At 28.3% G+C, this 14477-nt stretch overlaps 3 protein-coding genes across 4 annotated transcripts in view; 2 read left to right on the top strand and 1 right to left on the bottom strand.

The window, feature by feature from the left end:
• LOC117167589 overlaps positions 1–1062 on the top strand; it is a 16218-nt gene extending 15156 nt beyond the window's left edge. The window contains exon 8 of the mRNA XM_033352643.1: positions 307–1062. Coding sequence (XP_033208534.1) covers positions 307–439 — 133 coding nt within the window. The 3' untranslated portion in view covers positions 440–1062. The remainder of the gene's footprint in view (positions 1–306) is intronic.
• Positions 1063–4349: 3287 nt separating this feature from the next.
• On the bottom strand, positions 4350–11672 carry LOC117166940 (zinc finger protein SHOOT GRAVITROPISM 5). 2 transcript variants are annotated; one of them, XM_033351412.1, is made up of 4 exons: positions 11316–11672; positions 10963–11232; positions 6402–6616; positions 4350–6322 (listed from the first exon to the last, which is right to left on the bottom strand). In XM_033351412.1, the coding sequence occupies exons 2-4, from the start codon at positions 11224–11226 to the stop codon at positions 5191–5193; spliced, it is 1611 nt and encodes a 536-aa protein (XP_033207303.1). In that variant the 5' UTR covers positions 11227–11232; positions 11316–11672; the 3' UTR covers positions 4350–5190. The 2 variants fall into 2 exon arrangements, with proteins under 2 accessions (XP_033207303.1, XP_033207304.1); XM_033351413.1 differs by having other exon boundaries at positions 10963–11235.
• A 40-nt stretch (positions 11673–11712) lies between these two features.
• LOC117166939 (calcium-transporting ATPase type 2C member 1) overlaps positions 11713–14477 on the top strand; it is a 35924-nt gene continuing 33159 nt past the window's right edge. Inside the window, exons 1-2 of the mRNA XM_033351411.1 lie at positions 11713–12178; positions 12263–12472. Of these exons, the coding sequence (XP_033207302.1) occupies positions 12170–12178; positions 12263–12472 (219 nt within the window). The 5' untranslated portion in view covers positions 11713–12169. The remainder of the gene's footprint in view (positions 12179–12262; positions 12473–14477) is intronic.

Consider the following 14477-nt stretch of genomic DNA (forward strand, 5'->3'; position numbering starts at 1 on the left):
CCCCCCACCACCAACAAATTCCACAATAGAATTTCATCTAATCTTGCAAATGCAAGTCGATAAATTAAATGTGTAATGTAATCGGAATTTTTAAAGAGATAAGTGTTTACGTATTGACTTTATAGGTTTCTTTTTGCGTGAACAGTTTAGTCACTTTTTTCAAGTACATTAATCGGTGGCAGCCCTGCTATTTATCAATTTCAGATCGCTTTATTTTTTCGATTTCCGTTATTATTTAAGATCTTAATTAAAATCCTGAAATTACTTCCTTATCTGATAATCTAATGTAAAAAAATTCCGTTCCAGGCAATTAATGTCCGGCGTGGGGAACTTAAGAGTATTAGCATCGGCATTGGAGAATGTGGACAGAATAGAGGACCGAACCAAAGATTTCTTGCCAGACTCTGACGATGACAACGCGACCGGGCCAGCGTTGTGATCAACTAATTAAAATACTGGATACAGAGATAGAGAAGATACATTTTTGTGAAGCCTCTCTCTCTCTCTTTCTCTTTATCCAGCTTTTAGTCAAGTTTTGAAACATCACTGATACTATTGATCGTCATTTACACTTTTCGAGTCGAATTGAAACTATTTTAAGCCTGTTATTTTAATTAGCGACTTATTTTGTACATATTAATCGAATGCTTTAAGCACCTGTTTAAAATCGCAGAAATTTTTTGCTACCTGTGTAGTAAATTCAGTTTATATTAATTAAGAGTGTGGAGAAACTCGTAAATATGGCCCCAAGGGTTTATACGTTTTTATAAGTTTATCCAACACTCTCTTGTCTGTCTAAATGAGAAAATGTAAACCTGTAGAGAGAGAAATGTGTGAAATATCTATCAGGTAGAGGAATAATTTTATATACCTATTTACATGCAGTTAAATGTAAAATTGTTTCGCATCGGTAGCATGACTCTGTGAGCTCTGTGATCAGTAAATTGACAAAAATGCGATTCTTTTAAATAGCTGAGGATAGTTGATGAATTCTCAATGCTGTCAATATATTTATACACGTTAAACAATCGTAATAAACACACTTTGTACTTCGTGACGGAACTGTGTGTGTAGCTACTCTTATTTAATTATCACTCCAACTATTTAGTCACTTTGATAGGTACCTTACGACTTACGATAAAAAATCAGTCTAAATGTTATGGCACAAAAGTCTCGAAGGTACTAAGAATAAATTAATAAAATAGTGGAAGAATTATTTCCAGAATAATATCAGAGGTAATTGGTAAGTTAACGATTCAGGGTGTGATTGAATCAAGTCTTAAATTACCAATTCCATTTTAAAATAGACAAAATTTCAAGAAAAGTCTAGGCCATTGTTTAAGAATGATTTTTTATTTTGATATAACACTATAAAATGAAAATAAAAGAAACGCATATTTTATAGTTTAACAATCATTGAAAGATTACTTGCGAATTCTCAACAAATGAGAATTTTCAAAATGTAGTATTTTCCTAAGGAGCGTAGATAAGCGGGTCGCTGATTAAAAAAAAATGAAATTAAGAAATTCATTTTTAAGGGTCAATTTTTTCTGAAAAAATGGAATGTACACAAAAAATTTTCAGTTAAAAGGTCTAGAGAAGTTCTAGAAAAAATACTTTGTACTCTTTTGTGACATCTTGTATTGTTTACGAGAAAAGCTAAAAAATGAGATATCAAAAAATTCCCGACCTTAAAAATTTGCTAGCCCGCGAATGCGGTTTTTATATCAGCAGAAAATTTTTTTTTAATATTTGAAAATATAAAAAAAATTCTATTTTTCAAAAATAATTTTCTTTAATTTGAAGCAGTGATTTACTAAGCTCGAAAATAATGAGATATATAGTTCATATTACCATCTAACCATTTACAAATTAAACCATATTTTAAAAGTGTTTTTGAGAAAATTTACTTTCAAGAATTTTATAAAAACAGACGCCATTTTTCAAATTTCATTAAGATCAGTTGAAAGAGCAAGAACTACCGCATCGAATAAACAGGAAAAGCTGGAATATATATGCTCCTTCGCAAAATACTGCATTTGAAACAAAAATGTCTCATTTTTTGAAAATTTGCAGATAATCTTCGAATGATTGTAACAAATTTAAAAAAATATGATCATACTGTGAAATATGTGTTCCTTTATTTTTACAATTGAATTATATATCCAAAGTCCTAAAAGGGATGGCAAATGTAGTCTGAATTTGTTTATAATTGGATTTCTTTATTTATTATGTTTCTTAGACATCCTACAAATATTTAAAAACAAAAATTAAAATAATATATCGAGTCCTTTTTGTAAAAAAAAGGGTTTTTTGTATTTAATTGATTTAAGAAGTAAAATTTTTTTAGATCTGGAAAACCCGGGATATAACAGTGAATTTATTTTTTTACCGTGAATTTTGCCAATTTTTCGTAGAAAAATCTGATTTGTTATTTTTTCAATTATGATATAATTCAATTTACATAGTGTGATTTGCTAATCTTTTTCTTTAATGAATTTCCATTAAAAATTATATTTTTTTATTTCTAAGCCTACATTTTTAATTTAAAGAATTTTAAAATACAGGCTTGAAGACTTAAACAATTGAAAATTAAAAGTGTTTGAAGTTGAAAATTTTGGAAAAAAATAATTTTATTGTATCAACTGTAAATATAAATAAATGCATTATTTTTAAAATGGATCTGAACTTTAAGTATTAAAAAGTGAACAATAATTTATTTGACAAAACGATTGCAAATCCGTTCAAAATATAAAATTTACAGATTTTAACGTTAAAACTCAAACTGTTTTAATTCGAAAGGCTTAGTCATTTAAAAAATGTAAACGCCCGATTGAAAGTTCATAAACTATTTTTAACTTCAAAATAGCTTCATTATGATATATTCATAATTAAAGGCTTTTATTAAGTTAAAAATATTGTTTCAGTTTGAAACGTTCAATTTGACATTTTTTAATTCAGAAAAAGAATAGCTATTTAATATTTAACAATATTTAACTGTTAGTTAAGATGAGCAGATTAATTTCGAAGAGGTTTTAAACTTTATACGTTACAATTTTAATTGTTCCATTTAAAAAAATTTCATTTTGCAATTGAAATTGTTGAATTTTTATGTATAAATGACAATTGAATTTCAATGCAAATATCCACAACCTAAGGTAAAACAAAATTTCGATGTTTTGCATATTTCAAACAAAAAATTTAGAATCTTTTTATGAATTATGGAAAGCTCCAAAAGAATAAAAACATTTTCGTAAGATTCCTAGGGAAATTGAAAATGACTTTTCATTTTCAATAATTATTTTAAGAAAAAATTTAAAAGATTTCCAAAATTGTCGAAAAAGAATCTAGAATATTTGAAAGAAAAGTTGTTTTAAATTTGCAAGACTTTCTAAAAATTATGGGAAAAATTGATAAATATCTTTTAAAATTAATCGAATTTTTCTTACCATTTTTAGAAAATCCTGAAAATGAAAAAAAATGTCCTTAAAATCTTCCAAATTCTTTTTTTTTTTTTTTTGCAATTTTGGAAATCTTTTAAATATTTTCTTAAAATAATTTTTCAACATGAAAAATCATTTTCAATGGCCGGATTACGCCTATACACAAACTTCGTTTAAATTATTTGAAATCATTTCAAATTTAAAATTAATTTGGAATCTTTTCTAAACTTTAAGCGACTTAAGTTTTTGCTACAAATAATAAGAAGGATTTTCTAAAAATGCTAAGAAAAATTAGATTTATTTTAAAATATAGCTAGAAGTTATGAAAAAAAAATTAAAATAATTTTAAATTTGATAAAATGTAAAACAACTTCTAGATTTCTCAAGATTTTGAAATAAAACTTTGAAGCTTTACATGGCTGTTCAAACTATTTAAAATGCAAATAATTTAACTTCAAATTTAGAAGACTACAGTTAATAAAAATGTTTAATTTTACAGATTTTAATGTTTCTAGCATAAAATTTAATTTGATTGTTTAATTTAGAACAGTGAACTATTTATCGTGGATTTATACCTTCGGAACTAAATTTGAATCTCTGAACTCTATAATTTATAAAAGTTAAAAATTCCAAATTTTGCTGCTTATCTGCATTTCATTTAAAACTGTTTAATTCAAAGTGTTGATACCTATACAATTTTTGAGTTAAAAAACTTTCAAACTTTAATTTTAAATAATTTAAAATTCAAGAATTCCACTTTGAGTTCTTCAATTTGTGGTTTATTTTTTATCACTTCAAATGAAAAAATGTTTAGCTTTAGAGTTCGAATTTTTTATGTAATTTGAATGACCGGGAATTTTTTTCTTCGATTAAAACGGCCACTTTGTCATTGCTTATGGTTCTCTAATTTTTAATTTTTTATGGCCATCCCAAAAATATTTTAAGATAAGAATAAAAATAATCGATCGGACTTTTTTTTAAACAGTCAATTTCCGGAGTTAATTCATTCGAATTGCAAATATTTTTCTTACAACATAAAAAATCGACTTTGTTCAAAAACTAACCGACGGATTATTTAAATTTTCGTCTTCAAATATTCATGAGATGTCACAGAATCATAATAAATAAAAAATACAGTGAACAAAATGTTTAGGCAAAATTCACCATATTATATTTTTAGGAAACTGTTTAAATTTCATGTTAATTATATATGAAACTCGATTTTTTGCAAAAAAGAGCACCCATCATTAATCAAAAATCGTATTAAGATTCAACTTGAATTTATACTTACTTCAACCATACCGTGGATTAATTATTTTATAAATAGCACCGGATTAAAGAACAGTACCGAGTAATAAAAATCAATAAAATATACAAAAAAAAGCATTCTGAATCAACAAAATCTGGAATGAAAGCGACCCTTCAATGGGAAACATATTAAAAAATATCGGACTGTAGTTTAAAAGTAACTAAACTAACGAATCTTTCTTATCCTGGAAGAAAAATATAATGACTAATTAAACGAGTATTGCGTAGGCAATTTCGTGCCTACTTAATTCGAGAATCACATAAAATAAGTTTTCGAGCCGAGAGGTACATAAAATTCATGAATTTGAACTAGTCCTAAATAGAAAACTATCATACTTATTTACAATAATAAAGCTATCCAGCCTTTACCTTTAATTTAAAAATGCACTCCTCGGTTCGAGTCTCAGAATTTCGTTTTTCCTACGAAAAAATCGCTCTGCTAAACTAAATCTTCTAACATAGAAAGTAGGTCAGTCTGAGTCTCCATATGATTCGTCTGAATGCTCAGCCACGATCTACAATCGTGATTCGAGTCCTCGCAGCCAGGTTCGCATGTAAAATCCCTCGTTTGAGTTTCCGTCGAAACAGTCGTGTCCACAAAATGCGACCAGGCAGTCTGCGTTTGAATATTGGACAAACCCAAATCTGAAGGCAGGATTTCATCGCAAGTCTGTGTACAAGAATTATTATAAACTTGAAGAGGTTCCATATTAATAAAACTTTGCGTCGTCTGGGTTTCGTTATTCGAATTCAGAGTGAAGGTCCTAGACAAAGAATCGGAATCGAACAATGATCGGCAGTAAGCTTGCTCAGTTTGAGTCTCTATACTGCTAAATCTGTCTGTGTATTCATCAGTTAACATTGGATCCGCTCGAGTAATTTTATTCGCCCCGGAAAATGGATATTCGTTAACCGAATTCGAATTCTCTTCCTCGCAAAAGGTCTGAAGACCAGATCTCGTTATCGTGTTGTTCAAATCGACGAAGATATTTTTCTCGGGACTCGTTTGAGTCGCAGAAGTGCTTTTGTCTTCCCACAAATCTGGAAGACCAACGTCGTGACGAAGAGGAAGTGGACTACTAGGGAAGAGATTCTCGGAAGCAAAGTTATCAGTCAGACTCATGTCCTTATTGATAATCGGCTCCGTTGATTTAATCTTCAGATTTTCAACCATCCTGTGCTTTTTGACGCTAGGAGTGACCTTGATTATCTTTTTAATTGCATTGAAAGTCTGCGTTTCTTTCGAAGTTTGCAGGGTATTTTTCTTTTGCACTTCATTCGTTTGTGTCTCCTGAGTCGTTTCGCTTTTCACTTTAGCATTCTGCGAAGAACCCTCTGTGATTTTAGACTTATTTCTTTCCTGGGTTTGCACAGCAACGTTATGTGTGAACCTTGGTAGTATTTGAATTGAAATTATAACGGCTTTCTTTTTAGGTTTTTCCTTTTCTTTTTCTTTATCTTCAGATTCTAAAGATGGCGCATTTGGTGATACAGAAGTTATTCTTCTCAGTTTTGGAATTATCGGAATATGAACTGGATTGATGCCTACTTTTTTCTTTAATTTTGGTTGCCTACGATAAATATATCAAAGATGAGGCCTTACAGTCTCTATTATTCAAATTCAAAATCGTTATTCAGCGGTGAACTTACCTGGAATTCTTTTTAAACTTTTTGTCCACTTCGTGCGAATTGCGTTTGGCGTGAGTCAAAAGTGCTTCGTAGGTGGTGTAGGATTTTGCGCAAACTTTACACTTAAAATCGATACCACAAACCTTTATGTGAGCATCTTTTGCTGCTTCGGTGGAAAACCTTTTGGAACATTTAGTGCAAGGGAATTTTTTTTCTGCGTGAATCTTCAAGTAATGCTGGAAAAAATTTTGTATTATTGTACAGGGAGCAGCTAACAAATTTCTTACATAAGTTTCCTCTTTATAATTTTTTGTTTTAAATACATTAATTAACAACTGTATTTGGCTGTTGAAATTACTTTTTTGGTATTATAAACACAATTAATAGGGGTAAACCGGTAACTGTCAATTTTAGTTTCGGTTCATAGCCGAAAGGTTGCGTGCTCGATTCTCACTGCGTACGCTATTTACATTTTACTTTTTATTTATTAAAATGTTTATAAATATAATTCCCTTTAATAATATAAACATTACAATAATAATAAATTTTTATAATGCCTTTTTCACGGAAAACTTTCTTTTTTTAACTTTACCCAGTTTTTCGCAAATTTATTTTCTATAAAATGTTATTAAATGTTTACCAATTATATTTAAAATTAAATGTATAAAAGACGGTTTTAAACCCTGGTATTTTATTAGAAAAACGATGAGTTTTTACGAGAACAAGATTTTTTAAAGTGTCTATTGGGAAACCATCTGATTTATTTTTTGCCTCAAAGAAATTTTGGCTTTGGAAGGTACGAAATATGATTATCGTCGAATTTTCAACCAATAAGTTTACTTTCAACCAAACAGCTGAATTATCTATGCAAATGTTGAATTTGTAATTTAAACAAATTAATTTTTACCAAAGTAATTCAAACATTAACCAAGTAGTTAAATTTCGAACTAAAAAATTTTTTTCAATTAAGAAGGGAAAAAATACAACCAAATTTTGATTTTTTTGAGCCGAAAATACGACTATTATACAAAACGGTTGAATTTTCAAAAACAAATTTTACTTTTAACCAAATAATTTGATTTTCTACGAAAATTTTCAACCAAAAAGGATGGCTGACAATATTTTAGAATTTACTATAAAATAATTCAATTTTCCATCAAATAATGAGATTTTTAACCAATAAAGATGAATTCTGAATGAAAAATGTAATACTTGACATTTCAGTCAAACAATTTAATTTTAAATGAAAAACAGTTGACTTCAATTAAAAAAGAACAACTTTTAACAAAATCGTGCATTTTCTACTAAAGAGATCGATTTTAAACAAAAGGATGAACCTTCAACAACAACAAAATACATTTTTACTAAATTAGTTCAAATTGTAACCAAGTACTTAAAATTTCATCCAAAAAATATTTTTCAGACAAGAAGGAAAAATAATTGCAACCAAGTTTTGGAATTTTTAAGCCGAAAAACCAATTTTTATACGAAACAGTATACAAAAAGATTGTTCAGAAAAAAAGTTTTAACTAAATTGTTGAATTGATAAGCTAAAAAAAGACGAATTTTCGATCTTATTGAATTTTTTTCTCATGTATTTTTATCAGTAAAAAGTGCCCGAGTATTCAATAGATTTTTTTAATCTGGCTAAAAGCAAATTTTTAAACCCAAAAATGACTGGAAAACTTCCTGTGAATCCTAAACATATAAATTATATTTACTGTAAACAAGTTTCAAAAAATGTCAAGGGATTTCGAAAGATTTCTAGTGATTTCTAAGGATTTCAGAAGATTCAAAGAATTACAAAATTTCTACAAAATTTAAAATTTTCAGTTTTTTTCAGAATTTCATCAGATGTCAAGGGATTACAAAATTTTGAGGGAATTTCAAAAAGATTCCAAAGGTACTTCGACGGATTTTTATCGATTTCGAGGAATTAAGAACGATTTCCGCGGATTAGAAAATATTTTAAGGAAATTTAAAATATTTCAAGAAATTTCGAAATATTTCAAAATAAATCACGGGATTTAAATTCAAGGGATATCGAAATACTTTCACGAATTTTTAAGGATAGCAGAGGATTTTAATAGGATTGCGAAGATTAATTCAAGAGATTTCAACGACGGGGTGAGAAAAATGTTACGAATTCTTAGGCAGGGGCGGGGGAATCCAAAGCCTTTCTTAAGTAAGTTTCCTCTTCCTAATTTTTTTTAATATACAAATTAACAGATGATTGGTCCAAATTTGGTTGAAAAGTAACTTTTTTGTTGAAAATTAGTCCTTTTGGCTGGAAAATTTATTTCTTCGGGTAAAAAATGTATTTTTAATTAAGTTTCTATGAATTAACATCTTAGTTATTTTGATTTTTAAGGGGTAAAATTAATGAAGGTTAAAAAAGAACCTTTCAGATAACTTAAAGTTACTTTATCTAGCAATGAAAACCCTGGAAATCTTTGTAATCCTTCAAATCCAGTGAATTCTGTTGAAAATTTTATAAATCCCTTAAAATTTGTCAAATCATGTGAAAATTCCTTGAAATCCTTTTAATTTCACGGATATCGTACATAATCTCTTGAAATTCCTTTAAAACGGTTGAAAGGGTGGCCAGTTTAGCCATAGGAAAAATTCCCGGCCATTTCCTGGTTTTGTTTGCAGTTCGTATACATTTTTCACGGTCAATGAAATTTAAAAATCGAACTGTAAAGCTAAAATTTTGTCCGTTTGAAGTAATAATAAGTGAGCTGCAAATTAAATCACTCGAAGTCCTTAAAGTGGAACTCTTGAATTAAAAATTTTTTAATTTAAGTTTAAAAGTTTTTCAATTCAAAAATGTTATACACTTTTGCACTGAAAAGTTTAAAATTAAATGCAGGTAAACTGCAAATCAATTATTTGTAAATTTTATACATTGAAAAGTTTAAATTTTCAGATTCAGTTCTAAAAATATCAATACCCGCTATCGTTTTCAATGCTCTAAATTTAAGAATCAAACAATAAACTTCATGAAGTTTTAAATTATATCATTTTAAGTAATTTTGAGCTAGAAGCATAAAAAATTGAACGATTAATTTTATTTATAAACCGCACATTTCTTAAAATAAAACTTAAATTATTTTCATTTTAAATAGTTTACCATTTTCTAATATTTCAGAACTTTTAAGCACCTTGTTAAATGAATTGAAATTTTTCCAAAAATTTTCCAGCAAATTTGTTAAAATCCTGCCAAATTAACCAAATTTCCTTAAAATCTTCCACCTTCATTCTTGATAATTTTGTAAATCTTTCTAAATTTTTTGTATAGATTTTTGTTATAAGTGTTCAATCATTATTTTGAAATAAAAATTCAACTATTTGACTTACAAATAAAATTTTCTGAATATAACAATTAAAATTGTAATTTTTAAAGTTTAGTTTTGTATATTTAATTTATAATTACTGATTTTAAATGAACAGTCAGATATTTGTAAACAATAAGTAATTGTTCTTTTTTTAAATTAAAAAATTTCTAATTTAATGGTTTCAAAATGGAATATTATAGACTGAATTAATATTTGTTATTTAATAATAGCCTTTAATTATGAATATATATTATTTTGAAGTTATTTAAAAATGGAAAATATTTTATAAAGTTTAATCGGGCGTTTACGTTTGTATAACTAATAAGACTTTCCAATAGAAACAGTTTAATTTTGAACGTTAAAATCTGCAAATTACAAAATTGTAAACTGACTGCGAATCGTATTGCAAAATCAATTATTATTTACTTTTGAAATCTTAAAGTACAGTTTAATTTTAAAAATCATTAATTGATTGATATTCACATTTGATCAACTAAAATGCTTCTCATCCAAAATCTACGAATTCAAACGCTTGTAATTTTAAATTGAAAAATCTTTAAATTAAAATCAACGCTTAAAAATTAAGATCTAAAATGAAAATTTTTTAAAATGAGAGATTTTCGAATTAAGAATTCTAAACTGCATGATATTATAATTGAAAAAGATAACTGTTTAACTAATTATTTAAGAAAAAGGTTAAAATCAAAGTAAGACAGATTTTTTCCCTGAACATTTGTGAGATTAACCTCTCAAAAAATAATTTCACTGTCATTTTCTGATTTTTCCCGATCTCAAAAAAATTCCCAGTTTCACGGTCCAGCGACTATCCTGGATTGATCTCCCTGAAAATCACTTGAAACCCTTTAAAAACCCCGTAAAAATCACCTGAAACTTTCGAAATTCTACACAAATTCCTTGTAATTCTTTAAAAACTGTGGAAATCCTTAAAATCTCTAAAAATCGGTGAAAATCCTTGAAATCCCATAAAATAGTTCGAAACCTTATCAAATCTTATATTATGAAATCTCGTGAAGTCCCTTTAAAAATTTTTAAAATCTTTATTGTTTATTTACATTACCTTAAAATCCATTAAAATCTTTTTAAATTCTTTGAAATACCTGCAAATCACTTGAAATTCTTTAAATCCTTTCAAATCTTCGAAATCTCATTAAAATCCCCTGATATCCTTCAAAATTGATGAAAATACTTCGTTATCGAAATGAAAAAAAAAACTTGTTTCTAACCTGCTTGAGGTACCTCTGCTTGGTGAAGAACCTTTCACAAGTAATTGCATACATGCAGGTTTTAACTGGGCAGTGGTAGTGAATAACCTCCTTATCTTCAGCATCTATTTTAGTTAAATCCTTTTTTTCGTGAACTTTTAAATTATGCATACGATAGCGAGCCAAGTTTCTGAAATGAAGGCTACATTTTTCACATCGAAGATCATTCAAAATGACACTTAAATCCTCTGGAGGTGGACACACTTTCCGTACAGGCTTCTCCATCGAGCCCTGCTTTAAAAAATAATTTTATTTACAACCCCAAAATCACAATAAAAATGCCAGAATCAGAGAAAATCAGAGGCATAAACAACCTTCTACATCGAGCTCTGCTTTAAAAAATAATTTTATTTACAACCCCAAAATCACAATAAAGATGCCAGAATCAGAGAAAATCAGAGGCATAAGCAACCTTTACAAACTGTCACTATGTGTCATGAACATGCGTAAGACTACAAAAGACTAAAGCTGGGCTCTGTCAACTTTGGGGAGGATTACCGCTCCATTTTCATAAACCGGAGAGTTTAGGAAAGTTGCAGTATATTTCGTGACGTACAGGAAAATACACAGGGGAAATTCCCGGTAGGTTGGAAATTCAATTTTTCAGATAGTTTTATAAGTACTATTATCCCGGTAAACTCTATTTTCCGAGGGAATTGAGGTTCTCGATTATTAATTTACACAATTTCCCGGAAAACTGCACCTGTGAAAATGCGTGAAAGCAAGCCTATGTCAAAAAGTCTCAGTTTGGAGGTTATGCTGACGTCTTTTTTGTAGGAGAGTGTACATACACGTCATGACTGTACCTGTCATTCGTACTAAAATTATAAATGGATTCGGTAAAATAAATGAAAAATAGAGGGTATAAATTTATTAGTGCGTGAGTCACTTGTTACGAAAATAATGAAAATACTTGCAAGCAGTGATGTCTAGTAAAACGCGTAAATTTTAGAATTTCTAGCGTCGAAATCGATCCTGATATTTCAGTAAGAGTTTGGTTCTTTGAGTCACTTAATTCGATTGTGTCCGTTGCAAAATCCGGCCTTGTTTTCTGCAAACATAATCGGATTTGCGACGTTCTTCGTTAAAGTAGTAATTACTGGTCAATAACTATCCAGTCAGCAAATACATTCAGGATGTGCATAACCGTTTAACTTGCAGCGATACGATGACTTCTGTGCGTGGAACTCTCTGGATAATATTAAAATTTTATATCTTTCTTTTGAGGAAGTCCGATTTTTTCTGAATATAAATTTTTCAGGAAAGTGAAGAGGCTCCTGGGGAAGAGATAATGTGGCTGACAACAGCTGAGGCAGCTAGTCTTGGTGCTGAAGAAGTCGCTGCTCGATTACATGTTGATCCGAGGACAGGACTTTGGTGGCAAGAGGCTGAACAGAGGAGACAATTAGCTGGATATAATGAGTTTTGTCTCAAGGAAGAAGAACCCACGTGGAAAAAATATGTGGAACAGGTAAGTTTTTACATTTTACGATTTTATTTTTGCTTTGTCTTGTTTTATTCATAATTTAACATTTAATCCATCAATTTCAAATTAAAAATATCAATTTTCCACCAAAAATGGAATAGTTCAATTATCAGTGAAAAGTAATTTTCCAAGAAGAAATAAAAACGGATTTTCAATAAAATTCTTAAATTTTTAACCAAAGAGTTGAATCTTCAAAAAAAAAAAATATTTTTAACAAAAGGGTGGAAATATCAACCAAGACAGATTTTTCAGTCGAGAAAGAAAAGAAACTTCAACCTTATTCTGGCACTTTCAAGCCAAAAAAAAGAATTTTGAGTGAATAAACGAATTTTCAGTCAAATAGTTGAATTTTGTACAAAAATTTTCAAACAAATGGTTGAAATTTACATCATGATAGTTTAATTTGCCAGCCAAAAAGATGATTTTTCTACGAAAAAATAAAAAAAATTTAGCAAATACATGAATTTTCCACCAAATAGTTCAATTTTCCTCCAAAAAAATAATTTTTACCGAAAAATGTAATAAAAAATAGGTACAATTTATACCAAAGGAAAAAAGATTTCAATTTAAAATTAAAAAAAATAAAAACAGTTGAACACAACCAAAAACGAATTTTCAACAAAATAGTGGAATGCTCAACGAAATCAGATTAATTTTCAACCGAATAGTTGAATTTTTAATAAAAAACGTAAATTTTCAGACAAAAAATATTTCAACATTAAATAGAAAAAAAATAGTTTAATTTATAAAAAAAGACTAATTTTCAACGAAACAGTTGAACCTTTAACTAAAACAGATTAATTTACAATTAAACAGTTGCATTTTTAATCAGAGAACAAATTTTAAAACAAAAAATATTTCAAAATTAAATTTTTAAAAACAGATGAATTCAACCGAAAAAGACGAATTTTCAACAAAATAGTTGAATCCTAAGCGAAAACTGATTAATTTTCAACCAAAAAGTTGAACTTTTAATAAAAAGGCGTAAATTTTAAAACGAAAAAGACACATTTGCAAGTAAGACAGATTTTTTTTTAGTTACGAAGGAAAAAAAGATTCAACCATTAAAATGTGTCAAATCCCTCAAAATATGAATATTAGAGTTGTCTTTAAAAAAACTTTTAAACTCCCAGAAATGTTTTAAACCCTATGAAATGATTGAAGATTTTAGAATACAATCCTTGAATCTGTGTGAAATGACTTAAAATGCCTTAAAATCCCTGGGAATATTCGGACCTACTAGACATCCCTTAAAATTTCATTTATTTTATTTTTTTTCCAAGTTCTCTAGAAAAATATTGAAATCTTTGACAATCCTACAACATTTTTTGAACATTTTATAACTAAAAAGTTTACTTTTCCATTTTTGATTGAAAAATTATCCTTCTTAGTTGAAAACTGATGTAGTTTGTTGAAAGCTAATTTCTTTAGTTAAGAATTTAACTATTTTTTGAAAACTCATTTTTTTTGTTTGTTAAAAATTTATTTTTTAACTGAAAATATAACTATTACATTTTTGTTTGAAATTTATTTATTTATTTTTTAGTTAAAAATTAACGTATTTTGTTTAAAATGTATCTTTGTTTGTAAAAAATAAACCTTAGGGTTAAAAATTCATCTTTTTCATAGAAAATTCTATTGAAATTTGAATACATTTTAACAGTTTTTTGAAGAACGGAATGGGTTTTTAAACCAAGCCTTTTATCTTCCACATTGTAGAGTTCATTTCTTTTGCAATAGATTCCATATAAGTTTTTACTAACGGATATTTTCTGAATCATTTTCTATTTTAAGTCAAGGTTTCAGTTAAAACTATGCACGTGTTTGAAAGATGAAATTGCCGTAAATAAGGTAATAATTATTAAATTATGGGACGCGGTTACAGCTGAAATTTTACCTCGATTTTGCTGGGAGCGGGTGCAGTTTTTCAGTATTGGTATCCGCCCCCCGCGAAATCCCGCGGTTGTACTTTCATGCTAAACTTTTAAAT

The sequence above is a fragment of the Belonocnema kinseyi genome, chromosome 2, assembly GCF_010883055.1.
Source record: "Belonocnema kinseyi isolate 2016_QV_RU_SX_M_011 chromosome 2, B_treatae_v1, whole genome shotgun sequence".
Lineage (NCBI taxonomy): Eukaryota > Metazoa > Arthropoda > Insecta > Hymenoptera > Cynipidae > Belonocnema > Belonocnema kinseyi.